General features: G+C 34.5%; 1 protein-coding gene across 15 annotated transcripts in view; it reads left to right on the top strand.

Annotated features, from left to right (window-relative positions):
* ADGRL3 (adhesion G protein-coupled receptor L3) overlaps positions 1 to 17792 on the top strand; it is an 885081-nt gene that overhangs the window by 797054 nt on the left and 70235 nt on the right. For all 15 annotated transcript variants that reach the window (XM_081506859.1, XM_081506741.1, XM_081506647.1 and 12 more), the window contains 2 exons: positions 3976 to 4042; positions 5253 to 5344. In XM_081506859.1, the coding sequence (XP_081362985.1) occupies positions 3976 to 4042; positions 5253 to 5344 (159 nt within the window). The remainder of the gene's footprint in view (positions 1 to 3975; positions 4043 to 5252; positions 5345 to 17792) is intronic.

The raw sequence follows: 17792 nt of genomic DNA, 5'->3' as shown, positions 1-17792 counted from the left end.
GTTCTAGAAGAGAATGATAATTTAACCATGTAAATTAGCATTACTTCTTTAGCATATTAAACCAATAAACAAATTAATGTAGTAAGACTTTTTCAAATATTTAGCAATATATGTTGATTTTATAATTTTTTAAAATTACTACAAAAAATTTTGATGACATCTTTGTATAGGTACATGGGAGGAAAAGTCAAAGTTTATGGTTTGTGACAGGTTCTCTTTTGAATTACAGGATATATCTGGTCTTACAAGGTTTTCCAAACTTGAGTCAAATAAGCATGTTGCATCATCAGAGTACACTTGCTCTTTCAACAGTGGGTTATTTCTCTTGTTACAGTACTGCTACAAACCTAATTTATAGATTATATGTAAATGACAGAAGTTCATTAGAAAAGAATTGATATAATCTTAAAAATTAAACAAAAGTGGCATCCTGGTGGCTCAGATGGTAAAGAAACTGCCTGCAATGCAGGAGACCTGGTTCAGTCCCTGGGTTGGGAAGATCCCATGGAGGAGGGCATGGCAACGCACTTCAGTATTCTTGCCTAGAGAATCCCCATGGATGAAGGAGCCTGGTTGACTACAGTCCATGGGGTCACAAAGAGTTGGACATGATTGAGTGACTAAGCACAAAATTAACAATTTTGTGAATTAAATGATGCTTAGTGAATAAAGGAAATTTTCAGATAAATCATATTTTTCAGTGGCAGGTCTATTTGGTCATTTGCAAACTAGACTTTATTGTGTTTAGTGCAATAAGTTGTTCCTTTAACATGTGTCTTCCCTTAATTAGTGGTTTTGCATTATATCTAAGTGACATTGAATTGTCTAGACTTGTGGAATACTATGAGGTGGATTGTATGTGCCCAGGCATGGAAAAACAGCCATATAATACAGTTGGCCCTCCAGATCCATGGGTTCAGCATCTGTGAATACAGAGTACCAGCTGTAAGGGACCTGAGCATCTGTGGATTGGGGGCTTGGGGTCCTAAAACCAGTTCCCATTGATACTGAGAGATGTCTGTATTCTCCCTGACCTTAAAGCCATGGTGAGTTCTTTCAACACTGGCAGAGGAAGCTCGGGGCACAAATCACACAAACTTTTGAGATAGTTAATGAGAAAGAGAGGAAATACAGAAACTTTTGAGAAAGCCAGCATGCAGCCAGAAACAGCAGGTATGGCCATATGGCAACTGAATTAGAAAAGGAATTCTTGCCACGTTGCCTTCCAGAAGATAGTCAGGCCCAGGCAGCCCTTAAGGATGGATGATTTATTTGGCACATGTTAAGTTTTTCATATTGCCTCATTCACTGTTGAGTTCTCCAGGGAATTCAAATCTATTGTACTGAATAGATATTGAAGAATTCTCTTTCAAAAAAAAAAAACACTTTAAACAGTAATTTCCCTTATACCAATTGATATTGAAGAATTTTTTTACCTCCCCCCCAAAAAAGACTTCTTAAGTAATTTCACTTCTACATTTAGAGATCACTATGCCAAAAGCAAATCTATTTCCAAACAAAGCATTTGCTAAGTAGAGACTTTTTTCAAAAAAGTATAAAAGTTTTGTAAGACTAAAATTTAATGATATTATTTAACAACACATTTGGTGAGATTATGCAAAGTTTTTTAAATTTCCTACTTAATCCAGATACTCTGCAATATTGTAATTAAAATTACTCATATAAGAAGTATTTAACCTGTAGAGTAACTGTTCTCAGAAATTCTCGAAATACATTTCCCTTTGAAAACAATTTGCAGAGAATGTGTTTTGGTTCTCAGGTTAACTCTCAAAAACTTGTTTGACCTACACATGAACAGGGGCTATACTAATAACAGTCATTCTTAAATGTGCTGTTAGAATATCATGCTGCTATAATTTCAGAGGGCTTCCCTGGTAACTCAGATGGTGAAGTATCTGCCTGCAATGCAGGAGACCTGGGTTCAATCCCTGGGTTGGGAAGACACCTTGGAGAAGGAAATAGCAACCCTCTCCAGTATTCTTGCCTGGAGAATCCCATGGACAGAGCAGTGGCTTTTTAGCAACATTCTTGGACTCTGTGTCTGTGTGTGTGTGCCTTGTTGAAAACCTAGAGAGACCCATGGATATTTCCTCTGCTTTGGTCTCCTGGCAACACATAGGAACTCATTATTAGAAGGGTAACAAACTAGCCTACAGTCAGAATGAAGACAGTGTTCGTATTTCAATCGTTGAGTTCTCTGGTTTTGGTTCTGCTTATTGCCAATACCACACTTTTATTTTTCCGTGGCCAAACTTTGTTAACAACAGCACAACAAAAAGATTACTAAGTACTCAAACAAATCAATAACTAGTAGTTTGAGTATTGATTGCTTCTCTAACATTTTTTCAAATAGGATTATTATGTTTATTGTGAATGAAGAGAAATTATGTAAAAATATGAACTTGCAGTCAGTTTATTATTGGACTGCAAATATATCCCAATATAAATTATTTCGCATATATTTTACTTTATAGAATAAAGCCAGATTTTCTTGTTTTAAAATCAGATTTTTTCAGGGCATTTGGTTATTTCTTTACTTAAAAAATCTAACTTTTAACCTTTATAAAAAATTTAAGTTGCTTAAAAGTAAAAAGAAAAAAATAGGAAACCTCACTGGCTCTATTGCTCAGATGATAAAACTGTTAGTGTTTTGGCAGGTAGCTTTCAGTAATTTTAAAAATGAAGCATATAGCTAAAGCCTCTTTTGTGCACTTCTCTTCCTCTGTACACTCATATGAGAGGCAATCACTAACCCGAGTTTGGTGATTTTTCCCAATTAATTTAAAAAATTGCATTCATATATGTATATACATATATATATATCTGTCAAAAATATGAATATTATAGTTCATATAGATATATCACTTTAGTTTTTCACTAAACTTTGTTACTGTGACCTATTTTACTGACATATAAAGACTCTCCCTCTTCACTACTTTATAACATTTTATCACATGAATAGAAAACTTTTTTTTATTTTTTGCTGTATTGACATATGTAAATTTCTTCATAGCTTTTCTGATTTTCCATTATTGTTGAGGTTTAATGAGTAGTTACATATCAGAAATATTTACATACTTCAGACAACATACATGCTCTTTTAGAACACTTAGCACACCACTCCACTATTTTCCAGTTTTTGTTTTTAATTATGCTTCAAATATATCCAAATGGCAAATAATTCAAGATATGATTTTTAACGTTAGAGGTAATTTGTTCAAAATTTACGTTAATCTTTCTCATAACTAGTCACTTCCATTTTGTCTTCCTGTCATCCTGAAGAAAGAAAATGTAATTTCCCAAAGGCTTTAAGAATTGGGGGAGTATTAAATGTAACTGAAATTAAGTGATTAATAATTTACTTTTGGGTCATGAATCAACTTCATGGGATGCTAAGGATCATTTGCAACCCCAGAAGCACTAGCAGTAACAATGCACTTTTTAAGACTCAAGAACTCTCAAAGTTTGGCTGCCCAACCTAATTAAACTTCAATCTTCTGATACCAAATTTATTTCTTCTTTGTACTGAATTTCCTCAGATCTTCTTGACAGGAAAATGTCACTTTACCTGACAGCTCATAGACAGGTTATGCAGCACCATAATTGGAGAGAAAAGGATAGCTTAAAGCTACTCGACTTAATAGCTATATGTATGGCTCTTTCTTTCTTTCTTTTTTTTTTCCTTAAGATTTCTGTGACAGACACAAAAGGCCCCAGCAAATAGGCCCAGTGCCATTAATTCCTGCTTCCTCCAGGGGTAATTATCTTACTCCATCAATAGTGCTGTCAGAAATTGGGCACATAATTCAGCATTTAAATGAACAAGCAATGTAATATTTCCTGTCTCCCAGTGGAATGCTTTGCAGCTCACATTCTTCTCTGTCACTCGCTCGCTCTTGATGTATGTCCCATAGCCAGTCTTTGAATGCCTTCTCTCCCTGTGTTTCATTGCAGATGTTGGCTCCGACTTGACACCTACTTCATTTGGAGTTTTATAGGACCAGCGACCTTGATAATTATGGTAAGAACTCCTAATTAACTATGTGTTTCCCAGGTCAAGAAATAAAACTTTCACTATCCCTGTGCTGACTATCTTTAATTTACATAGATTAATTTGGGGGTAAGCATGTATTTATTTGACCCTAAATAACTCAAGCAATTAGACACTCATTAGTCTACTTTTATATTGTAAAATGCTTAAGCAAAACCCTCCCGAGCAGAAAACATGCATTTGTACAAGTTTATGCAGTACTATAGCTCCTCAGGAACCTGGTATAGCATAATCCATTTGGTTTTATAGGTTTTAAACAGTGATGTCTTTGTTTGACAGTAGTACATTTTCTTTCTTTTTCATTTGGATAATTTGAACTATGAATGGAATCAAATTGGAAATGTGGCAAAATAAATAAATAAATAAATAACCTTCCTGTTCCGTCCAATTCTGTTTTTATATAAATTTCAAAAACTTTAAAATTTAAGAGGATTTCACTTGAGAATGACAAGTAAGGTAAACATTCTGGAATCATGCTTTCTTTTTTACTTTTAAATAATAATATCTTTCAAATATGAATTGTTTATCCTAATTTAGATACCATTGTTGGTATCATTATTTATATGCTTATCATTTTAGAATGCAGGGTTGCCCCGAGTTCTGAAGTATAAACAAAGCAGGTAACAAGGGCATTTTAACATGTGGTTTGTTTTGTTTTATTTCCAGTCATATGCTCTTTCTTGGTCCAGTGATATAACACGGTCATTGGGGGTTCCCACTACTTTAATCCTAGTTTGTTGTAGCATAAGAATTTAACCAGCATTTTACAACCCTTTTGACCTAGCTACTCACAAATATTATGAGTCTGAATATTAGTTTTGAAATGAAGCATTTGAACAATAAGTTAAGGTCCATGTTTGGAGGGTGGATATAACATCAACCTGGAATAGCTAGCTATTGTCTTTTTTATAAACATATACTTGACTTTGAATTGTTTTATAGTTTCTACAGCATCATTCCAACTGCTGCTGATTTTCTATTTGTATTTGGCATATCAATCCTTTGTAATCCTTTGGTATCTCAAGTTTCCAAGCTGTCTTTACTAAAATACTAGATGATTATCTGTGATCCAATTATTTTATGAGAGCTAATTTTCCAGAACAACTCATCTGTCATAGAAAATAGACTTACTTTTTTTCTACTCCAGTTATGCTACATAACAGTACCTTTTACATTCCAGCTTAATGTAATTTTCCTTGGGATTGCTTTATATAAAATGTTTCATCACACTGCCATTCTGAAACCTGAATCTGGCTGTCTTGATAATATCAAGTAAGTAACTTTTCTTTTGCTTTTCTTTAGTCTACCTTACCTTGATACACTAAACTATTCATACTTTTAATTGTATTGAGATTTTTATGACAAAATGATAAAGATCAATGTGTTTTCTTTGCTGAATAAGATCATTTATTGACTACTTAGGTGACTTGATCTGCCTGAAAATAAGCATAGTGAAGCTTTGTCTTCAAAGAAACATTTTTCTCCTAAATTCTAATTTAAAAAAATGAGAAGTTTTTATTGAAAGTGTGTTAGTCTCTCAGTCATGCCTGACTCTGTGACCCCATGATCTTCCCAACCCAGGGATCGAGCCCAGGTTTCCTACACTGCAGGCAGATTCTTTACCAACTCAGCTACCAGAGAAGACCAAGTTTTTATTAGATGCATTTATTTATTTTGTCCAGGAAGCAAATACATAGCTACTATATTGGGCAGACTCTTGTTTCATAGAGCAATAGCCACACCAGTACTCAACATTCCATCTCCTACTTCAGAGCAGTGGGAAGAGAGAGAGATGGTGCAACCTGCAAGTACCAAAGGGGGGTGTTTACACCACAGGTGAGGAACCCAGAAATTATTAATCTGGGTGTTTGCAGAGGAATTCTTATACGGCTGCCCTTCTGTCCTCCTGAGAGAGAAAGAGAAACTTCACATCTCCCTAATGTAAAATCCTATGGTATACAAATATAAGGCTCCAGATTTTACCTTCTTTGAAATGTTAACAAATCTCTTGGGCAGTAAATCCCACCAGAAGACTCTCACTATGCAATCATCTTTTAACTCTCAAGGTTTATCCTTTAACCAAAATCTGCTTTTTTATGCTCAAAAAATCTGAAACATGCAGAGATAAGAAAATATCCACATTCCTTTCCTCCCTAGTAGTACTTCTTTTATATATACACAAAAAGAAGCCAATTTACATTTTCTGGAAAAAAAAGTTATTTAGTATAACCGAGAACTTTGTCTTATTCCCTTAAAGGCTGTGGCATTTGAGAAAGAATAGTGTGGAGATGTACTTTAGTCATTAACATATAGTCTGTATTAAGTAGCTTTTGTATGTTATTGACTATGCTATGTGTAAACTGGTTAAATGTTATTATTTAAATAAATGTACTTTCAGAGGTTTAATGAGGTTGCCTGTAACTTTCATGTGCTACTGACATTCTCCTTGAACTACCTCAGATAGCAGATCTGTCACCCATTTCTCATTTACTTACGTTTAGCACCTGACATAGTTCTTTGCCTATAGTAAGCCCTCAATGTGTTTTCAGAATAAAGTAATGCATTAAAGACTGTACTGACAAAAGTGCATTGAAATTAAGTGCTTAATTTGGTTTAAGGGATCATCTGTCTATAACAGTTGAAAAAGTAGCTAAAGGGTTAGAAAAAATAAAAAATATGATGGAGCAAATAGAACTTACCTATTGTGAGTAATAGTCTTTTGTAGTTTAATATTACTTAGTTGAGTCATTACACTTTTGAATTATGTACAACTAGACTGCTCTTCTAAAATGTCATTATAGTTCCTTGGACTCTTTGTTCCTAATGGTATTGAATTTAGATCAATTATATAGGCACATAAAATATAACTTCTTTATCTTAGCATATTTGTACCCACTTTCGTATAAATTATATCTTTATATCTATCTTTATGTAATATAAAAATGCATTTAATATTTTATGATCACTTTTGTTACATTTTAAAGTACTATCAGAAAGAAGTGAATAACACTTTGATATTTATGTGACAGCTTTTACCAAATTAAACATTTTAGAAATGTCTTGAACTTAGTACAGTCACATATTTTAAAAGATACACTTGTTTTCTCATTATTCATATATATTTCTTTAGGTAATATGAGTTGAATCTCTGTGATATTACTAATTAGAAAAACAAGCACACAAAAGCAATAATTACATGTAATAGTATAGATGAAAGTGGAAGAGGAGAGTGAAAAAGTTGGCTTAAAGCTCAACATTCAGAAAACTAAGATCATGGCATCTGGTCCCATCACTTCATGGTAGATAGATGGAGAAACAGTGGAAACAGTGGCTGACTTTATTTTTCTGGGCTTCAAAATCACTGCAGATGGTGATTGCAGCCATGAAATTAAAAGACACTTACTCTTTGGAAGGAAAGTTATGACCAACCTAGATAGCATATTAAAAAGCACAGACATTACTTTGCCAACAAAGGTCCGTCTAGTCAAGGCCAAGGTTTTTCCAGTGGCCATGTATGGATGTGAGAGTTGCACTATAAAGAAAGCTGAGCACCAAAGAATTGATGCTTTTGAACTGTGGTGTTGGAGAAGACTCTTGAGAGTCCCTTGGACTGCAAGGAGATCCAAGCAGTCCATCCTAAAGGAGATCAGTCCTGGGTGTTCGTTGGAAGGACTGATGTTGAAGCTGAAACTCCAATACTTTGGCCACCTGATGTGAAGAGCTGACTCATTGGAAAAGACCCTAATGCTGGGAAAAATTGAGGGCAGGAGGAGAAGTGGACGACAGAGGATGAGATGGCCGGATGGCATCACCGACTCGATGGACATGGGTTTAGGTGGACTTAGGGAGTTAGTGATGGACAGGGAAGCCTGGTGTGTTGCAGTTCATGGGGTCGCAAAGAGTCGGACACGACTGAGCGACTGAACTGAACTGAATAGTATAGATGGCATCAAATTTTATATTATGAAGCAAAATAAAGCCTTAATGATGCTATCTTGATTTGAATTCTAAATTCCTTTATAGTTTACAGCCTTTGGCAAGTTTATTGAGCCTTTCTCTCTTCTTTAAAATGGGTATAATAATGAAGCATACATACACTGCCATCAAATGAGCATAGGAATGTAATCAGGAATGTAATGATGTAATGATGATGGTTTTTATGGAAAAGTCAATAAAGTGCAAGGATATAAATAAGGTAGCTGTTATAAAGAATATAGAGGGTTGTTTTAAGATGCAAAGATATGCATATGGATATGCTGATGGGAAAGAACCAGTTTTAAAAGTGGTTAGAAATAGCGGAAAGGGAATATGTGCTATAATCATGATCCAAGAAACTGTGGGGAGTGAGATCCAGAATAGTGAGACAGTAATTCCACTTCATTCAATTTCATGAGACACTTTTGTACTGAGATACCATAAACCAGCTAGGGGAATTCTTTTCTACTCAGAATGGATAAAATAGTTAATAGTTGTGATGTACATATGTGGTAAAACCAGAGTGGAACAGTAAATTGAGGAATTTCTGTCTATTCTCCTCTACAAAGTAAGAATAATGGTCATCTACAGGTTATGAGGACATGTGGGAGAGAGAAAATTAAGAAAGAAGTCTCAAGAAAATATTTCTTAGAACTTTACAGAATTTGAAGGACATTTTATTTCATTCAAAATATGTTAACTATTTAATAGGTGCTTGTAAAAAAATCACCAGGGCATAATTAAAAAGAAAAAAAAAAGAATTTAAGAAAAAGTGAAATATAAAATCTGGCATCTTTTTTGTTTTTAATAACAATAAGGATCTGTATAATATAAATTTTTAAGTGGTATGGGTGATATGAGGTTATTTATTTTAAAGGCATAGCATAATTTATTTGGAAAATCCTTTTTAGTATGGAGAGAGGGCATAAAAATGTATGTTTTCTTGTTATGTTTTGTTTTGTAAAGTAATGAATAAGACCCACCACCCTACACAGTTTGCTGAGAAAATAAGCTCACTATATAAGGCCTTTTGCCAGACAATGTCTTTCTAAAACCATTCATTCATTCATTTATTAAATATTTGTTACTTTTATTATATATGTTCTTTCACAGAGAAGAAATATCTTCTTTATCTAAAATGTGTTGCTTCTTCCCGTGTTCACTACCACCACTTCCTTTTATGCCACAGTGAACTTCTGCAAAGCTGCTTCAGTGGTCTTCTGACATTTTTCCCCACACTAATTCTTGCCCCTGCCGCCTTCATTAGCTAGAACGATCTCTTGAAAAGTTTAAATCTGACCATGCACCTCTCTTGGGTAAAACTCGTCAGTGGTTTCCTGTTACTCTTACACTGAAGTCCAAACTTCCTACCATGGCCCACTAAGCCTTCCTAATCTAGTTGTCCCTTTCTTTCTACAGCTTCATTTTAAGCTATGTGCCCCTCTGGCCATTCTAGATTCATTCACTTTTCCTTCAGGTCTTATCTGCTATTTCTCTACAGACTTTCTTTTCCCTAACACTGCATGACTGATGCTACTCTAATTAATTAATCATTTAAAAGCTATTTAGTTATGTTTTCATTTAAATTTACTTCATAGTCATCATATTAATAATACATTTTTTGTTTGTTTGTTTTGGGGAGAATATTTGTTAACCAGCTGACATGAAGTGTTCCAGCCTACTTGACAGTTAATTCTTATTATAAGTGAATAAATTAGTGTTTGACTTATAAAAGAAATAAGTAAATAAATACATTTAGATGTTAGTATATGGTATTCACTTTGTTGGATCATGACTATATTAATGATATACTCTGGGAAAAAATAATAATAGAGTAAATTGCTATAGTTAACATAATTATGGAGGTAGAGGTACTCCACATCTCAGATATAACCAAAAAAGTACTTAAAACTACATTTCTGTTTGCTCTTTTTTTACTTGTCCTTTGTCTTCTTTTCATTGAAATAGGTAATTATATTTGGAGGAAAAAAATAACTCCAGTCACTTGAATTTTCTGGTTGAATTTCAGATATAAGGAAAATCTAGCCTAATTTTTTAAAATATATATCAATATAATAAAGCAATTAATGAATTGTTATCAGCACATAACTAATTTATAGTATTGCTGAAGTATTATGACATCTATAAACTTTAATTTTTGAGGAATGTTTATAGCACTCTTGACATTTACCTTAGAAATTTACTTTAGAAATAAAAATTATCAACTACTTGTATTGTTGAAAAACTATTTAACAGCATCACAATGACTTTGAATAATAAAAATAAATAATAGGAATTTTTAGGACAAAGAAAGAAAATTGGTGCCCATATGGAGAGAAAAAGAATCTGCTAGACTTCCCTTTCCTATATCTGTCCCTTTGCCCTTTTCCAAGGACAAATATCTTCTGCATCCAGGCTTCTTATCTTGACCTAGTCCTGTTTTCCAATTTCTGGTATCTCCCCTTCACTATGGTTTTGCATGAGTGATGGATTGGCAAACACAGTGTCAGATAGTTTAAAGAAACAGCTTTCACTTTCCTTCCTTCCTCCCTGTGCTCAGATTCCTAAGGGAAGGTATAGTGCTGAAGAGAAGCAACAACTCATGTTATACACAATTTCAGTTTGAATTGGTTGGAGAAGGCAGTGGCACCCCACTCCAGTACTCTTGCCTGGAGAATCCCAGGGACGGGGGAGCCTGGTGGGCTGCCGTCTATGGGGTCGCACAGAGTCGGACACGACTGACGCGACTTAGCAGCAGTAGCAGCATATGACCTCACAAGTTACATCATGGCTCTAAAGTCTTAGTATCTCCTCAGAATTAGGAATAATTGTTTCTGCTTTATTGAGTTTTGCTATAATTAAAATTACCATGTATATAAAGAATACAGCACATAATTTAGTGTTCATATAAGATGATTTGATTATTTTTGACCAATCTATGTGGAAATGCATTTCTGCCTTTGGTTCTTAGTGTTTTTCTTAGTGAAATTTGCTCATTCTCTTATCAAAATCTCATTAGAATTTGATTGGCTTTGTTTCTCTTGTAGAACTTGCCTGATATGATCCTCTTTTTTTTTTTTATTTAGGCAAAAGTTATCTTATTATGAAAGAATTGTCTCCAGGAGTGAAATGCTCATTTGATTAATAAGTAGCAAGTTCTGTAGTTAGTTTTAAATTAGGGGAAAAAAAAAGTGTCTCAGTGAACTTGGACATCTGCCACACATAAAGAAATCTAAGAAGGCTTCTGAGTAGCTTCAGGGATGAATGGAAAAATGTTTTACCTTACCGGTATCCATAGTAACTTACTTATTCCTTAACGAGGTAACTTTTGCTTTGTGCTGTATTTCTAGATATTTGTAGAAATAATTAAGTCATTTGCCTTTGCTAGTACTTCATTAGTACTTCATAGATTTAAGTGTGGTAGGTTCTTTAAAAACTGAAGGTGGAAAAGCAGAATGATATAATCATGAAAAATGTAACAGTGTCACAAAAACTTTCAATAGTCTGATTCTTCTTCTTTATATTAATATATTAAGATGGAATTATATGTGTATACATTTTTTTCCCTGCTTTTTAAAATGGTATCATTTTTATACTGTAGTCAGTGCAGTATCTTAAAAAGAGTTCGATCCTTTATGAAAACTGGAAACCTAGTTCTGAATTATGTGTAATAAAAATATTCGCCCACTTCAATGCCTTCTGGATGAGTTTTGAGGAAAATATTTATAGTGCTTTCTCATTCTTCTTAAAATATTAACTTGTTGTTCAGTCACTAATTCGTATCTGACTCTTTGTGACTCCATGGACTGCAGCATGCCAGGCTCGCCTGTCCTTAACAGAAGTTTGAGTTTGCTCAAACTTATGTCCATTGAGTCAGTGATGCTATCTAAACATCTCATCCCTTGCTGCCCTCTTTGCCTTTTGCCTTCAACCTTTCCCAGCATCAGAGACTTTTACAATGAGTCAGCTCTTTGCATCAGTTGGCCAACGTATTGAAGCTTCAGTATCAGTCCTTCCGGGGAATACTCAGGGTTGATTTCCAGGTTCCTATGCAATATTGTTCATTACAATATCGGGTTTTACTTTCACAACCAGACATATCTGCAACTGAACATCATTTCTGCTTTGGCCAGCCACTTAATTCTTTCTGGAGCTATTAGTAATTGCCCTCTGCTCTTCACCAGTAGCATATTGGGCACCTTCCATCCTGGGGGGGTGTGGTCATCTTCCAGTGTCATAACTTTTTGCCTATTCTTACTGTCCATGGGTTCTCTTGGCAAGAATACTGGAGTGATTTGCCATTCTCTCCTGCAGTAGACCATGTTTTGTCAGAACTCTTCACTGTTACCTGTCCATCTTGAGTGGCCCTGCACAGCATAACTCATAGCTTCATTGAGTTACTCAAGCCCCTTAACCATGGCGAAGTTGTGAGCCATGAAGAGAAAAATATTAGCTATGATATAAAAGATTGAAATATTGTTTTGGGCTTTTATAAAGGAAGCTCATTATAGTTTATATAGTCCATGAAGACATAAAAAAAAAAAAAAAACTTGTGTCTCTATTCAACTAATGTTATTCATTGTTTACCTTCCACCGCCCAAACTACTACATTTAAATGAAAACACCATAGATTTCTAATTATTTTAAGCATTTAGAGATGTGTTTAGAAACTGTTACCTCTTGTAAAAAAAATTCCTCAGCCAACACACTTTACTGAGATGTGTCTTTCCAAAACTTTTTAATCAAATGTAATTGTCAACACCCACACACACTGTGAACACTTTAGTTCTTAAAAGGCTCAGAAGTAGTAATTGATTTACTTTATTCCCTGTAATAAAATAATTGTTAAGAATATTCTGAAAAGAATATCGTTCAGTATCTCATTTACCCCACCTTCCCTCCATTTTTTTGGTCTGTGGTTAAACATCACTGAAAATGTTCCACAAAGTTATCATAAATGATCGAGGTGTATTTGAAGTGGAATGCAATCTAAACAGCCCTGTTTGGAGTTCTGTGTATTTTTATGACACCACTAGATTCACTTCAAATAACACTTTCCTCAGGTTTTAGTTAGTCCTTTACTGATTAACTTTATTTCAACTACAAACATTTAGCAATCACTTCTATGGAAAATTAACTTTAGCCACCAGTTCTAAAAACTGCATTCAGCCAGTCTTGTTGCTAATCTCGCTGTATCATGCATTTTAGGTTGTAGTTTTAAGTTTTGTGAAATATTAAAAGTGTTAGTTTCTGTTTTCAGGCTTTCTCTTTAAAATGCATTCAGATCCCCAGGAGATCTTTCTAGGAACCAGTTGTTTTTTACATCACTGTGTTTGGCATACTTCATTTTCTGGGAGCTGAAACTGAGAAAAAAAAAAAAAAAAACAGTTTGAAGGATGACTGTCACAGGCACACTGGAAAACTGTTAGGCATTTTACCTTGAGATCAAATAATTCTTTCACTTTTCCCCAAAATGATCAGGTTTACATCAGAATTAGGACAGTCAATTACAGCCTAAGGATGAGAAATCCTGGAAGATACCTAAGGGGGAAAAAATTCTTCTTTATGAGAAAAACGTAAAAGTTAGTAGCTCTTCTGTTCTTTATATGTTGGCTAGACTCAGATTTCCTTTGTATCCTATACGAAATGTGCAGTCAGACTTTTGGAAAACTTAGTAATCAGAATTATTTTATGACACCAGCATTTCTGTAGTAATTATACACGCAACAACAGAATTAGTCTAAAATAAGTAGTTATAACAAGGCTATAGTTTTCCCCCCAAAGTAGTAGGAGCAAATATTCACTTAAACTTTCATTAGGGTGGAAGAAATACAAGAATAATTATAATTAAATAATATTTATATCCCATATTATTCACATATTTTATTTAAGTTTAATGTATAAACAGATTTTATTTTTGTCCTTTAATTATTCATTAATTTATTTAATAAATGAGAAGTGATAAAATTGTGGATATGTATTAAAGATATAACTTACCGAACTGCTAATTTATTTACACAGACTATAAGAGAAAGGAGTGGAGTGTGATTCCAAGGTTTTTGGCATTGGGTATTGAGATATGGAACTGTAGAAAAAGACACATTAGGGGCAGATTAGGAGATTTGGGAGGGGAGTTGAACAACATAACTTTGAAAGACTTACTAAATATTTCAGTGTAGATGATGCATAAGCAGTTGGAATAATGAAGAGAGCTGAATATTTAAATTTGAAATCATTGGTATATAGATTTGATTTGATTTTTGCATTTAGTGTTTTTCAGATATTAATTATTGATTATGTTTTATATATCTTTATTACTTTCTATAGTGGTAAGTGATTCTGTTTTATTTTCCATTTCTTACAGTGATATATTTCCTGTTAAAACATTAAGCAAAGTGAGATGATTAAAAAAAAAGTGATAATGTAAAGATGGTATGCAGACATGACAAAAGCTTAAAATAGTGATTTGCCAGTCAGATTGGTTTGTGTCACTTGTCATGGTATGTTTCTGTTAGGATATCCTTGCTGTGAATATATACATCATAATGATCCTGATGATTAATAAAAACTAAATTCCAGAAGTAAGTGTCTCTGTAGCTGGTTTAATAGCTCAGTGATGTTAGTAAGTACCTAAGCTCTTTATCACCCTTGGCATATTGGCTATTGTCACTCACAGTGTCAACTTGTGGTCCAGAGATGTCTCCTTCAGTTCCCACCATCATATCTTCAGCAATTGTGTTCAAAAGCAAAAACAAAGAGAGAAAAGAGTGCTATCATCAAAAGCCTCTTCTATACAGTATTACAAACCTCTGTCCTTAGTACCTCAGGCACTCAGTCTATCAGATCTAATCCCTTGAATCTATTTCTTACTTCCACTGTTTAATCATAGTGGATTTGATTTAGGTCATGACTGAATGGCCTAGTGGTTTTCCCTACTTTCTTCAATATAAGTCTGAATTTGGCAATAAGGAGTTCATGATTTGAGCCACAGTCAGCTCACAGTATTCTTTTTGCTGACTGTATAGAGCTTCTCATTTTGGGGCTATAAAGAATATAATCATTCTGATTTTGGAATTGACCATATGGTGATGTCCATATGTAGAGTCGTCTCTTGTGTTGTTGGAAGAGGGTGTTTCCTATGACTAGTACGTCCTCTTGGCAAAACTGTTAGTCTTTGCCCTACTTTGTTTTGTATTCCAAGGCCAAACCTGTCTGTTACTCCAGGTATCTCTTGACTTCCTAATTTGCATTCCAGTCCCCTATGATGAAAAGGACATCTTTTATTAGTATTAGTTCTAAAAGGTTTTGTAGGTCATCATAGAACTGTTCAACTTCAGCTTCTTCAGCATTAGAGGTTGTGGTATAGACTTGGATTGCTGTGATATTGAATGATTTGCTTTGGAAACAAACAGAGATCATTCTGTCGTTTTTGAGATTGCACCCAAATACTTCATTTCAGGCTCTTTTGTTGATTATGAGATCTACTCCATTTCTTCTAAGGGATTCTTGCCCACAGTAGTAGATATAATGGTCATCTGAATTAAATTTGCCCACTCAAGTTTATTTTAGTTCACTGATTCCTAAAATGTCAGTGTTCACTCGTGCCATCTCCTGTGTGACCACTTCCAATTTACCTTTATTCACAGACCTAACATCCCAGGTTCCTATCAAATACTGTTTTTTACAGCAGCAGACTTTTCTTCCACCACCAGTCACATCCAAAACTGGACATTGTTTCCACTTTGGCTCAGCCACTTCATTCTTTCTGGAGCTATTTTCTCTGCTCTTCTACAGTAGCATATTGGGCACCTACCAACCTGGGGAGTTCATCTTTCTGTGTCATATCTTTTTGCCTTTTCATACTCTTCATGGGTTCTCAAGGCAAGAATACTGAAGTGGTTTGCCATGCCCTTCTCCAGTGGACCACGTTTCATCAGAACTCTCTACCATGACCTGTCCATCTTGGGTGGCCCCTACACAGCATGGCTCATAGAGTCATTGAGTTAGACAAGCCTGTGATCCATGTGATCAGTTTGGTTAGTTTTCTGTAAATTGTAGTTTTCATTCTGTCTGCCCTCTGATGGATAAGGACGAGAAGCTTATGAAAGCTTCCTGATGAGAAGGACTGACTGTGGGGCAATTGGAGTCTTGCTCAGATGGGTGGGGCCATGCTCAGTAAATCTTTAATCCTATTTTCCATTGATGGGTGGGGCTGTTTTCCCTACTAGGAGTAATGAGGGTAATGATGACCTCCTTTTAAAGGACTTATGCCAGCATGCCGTGGCTCCCACGACTATTGTATTCAACGCCCCTTACCCCATGCAGGCCACTGTTGACCCACCCCTCCACTGGAGACTCCTGGACACTCACAGGCAAGTCTGGCTCAGTTTCTTATGGGGTCCCTGCTCCTTTCTCCTGGGTCTTGGTACACACAAGGTTTTGTTTGTGCCCTCCAAGAGTCTGTTTCCCCAGTCCCTTGGAAGTTCTGTCATCAAATACCATTGGCCTTCAAAGTCAAATTCCCTGGTTTCTCAGTCCCTTTGCCAGATCCCCAGATTGGGAAATCTGTTGTGGGCCCTAGAACTTTCACCACAGTGCAAAAACTTCTTTGATATGATTATTCTCCAGTTTGTTCTCATGTCTAATTATCTATTATTAAATGTCTGCTGTGGTATGTCTACATTATGAAAATTCAAATAAATCATATGAAAATGGAAGTATTATATAATTGCAGTCCATTCATCCCCAAATTCTTTGACAGACAGAACCTACTCTAGTCTTTGCTTTTATTTATACCATAGAAGAAATTAATTTAAGAATCTAGTTATTATTTAGGAATTAAAAACATTTAAACTTACTGTTTTAATCTTTTTTGTTCATTTTTTAAAAATGTAATTGCTGTGCACTTTCCAAACAGGTACATGTATTTAGCATTATCTTCTTTAATTCTGTCTTGTAAAACTTAATCTAGCTTACTATTGGTTAAACTGACAAATTCTATCCTAAAGTGTTTGCATTAATTTGTAATATATTTATTTTAATATACTTTCAGCTTATAAACAATTATACAAGGAAATAGTAGATTTGGAACTATATATTTCAAATATAAATAAAGAGATTTGAGTCACTTTTGATTTATTTCCACAAAGATCATCTTTATTTTAAATATATAAGTCAATTTCTGCCCCAGTGATTACTTAGGATCATAGTTCTTTAAAATATAAAGTGCAAATTATGATTGCTTAAAGGCTGAATGAAATATATGAAATCTCATGGATATCACAATTATGTGGCTTTTAAGAGCTGTCTTGGTTGCTATAGTCAGAACCAACTAGTAATAACATTTTCTCCTAATATAACTCTAAAGTGACTCTTTGAGAGAGTCGGATATGACTGAGCGACTCAGCACAGAACAGCACAAAGTGACACAAATTATTTTAGACTGAAAATTCTATTTAGTACAATGATTATTGGCCTATAAATTTGTCTGAAAGTTGATGAAAACTTATGATTTTAAAAATTTGTTGTGAGAAATTTTCCATAAATATTATTTGGCTCAAAGATTTTTTAGCTTGCAAATCCTAATCAACCCATATTTAAAATGTTTCTTGGAGAAGTTTAAAGAAAAGTTGTGGGTAATATTAAGTTAAATATTGAATTACGTTTTGAGTCACATACTGCAGGTAAAAATTTAGTCATAGATTCTAAAATAAATGACCTAAACCCTCTGGTTCTGCCCTTCAGT

Source organism: Giraffa tippelskirchi, chromosome 1 (assembly GCF_054371585.1).
Source record: "Giraffa tippelskirchi isolate mGirTip1 chromosome 1, T2T-mGirTip1v1.2.pri, whole genome shotgun sequence".
NCBI lineage: Eukaryota > Metazoa > Chordata > Mammalia > Artiodactyla > Giraffidae > Giraffa > Giraffa tippelskirchi.
Note: the sequence above shows the minus strand (reverse complement) of the source record. Positions and strands in the feature narration are given on the sequence as shown.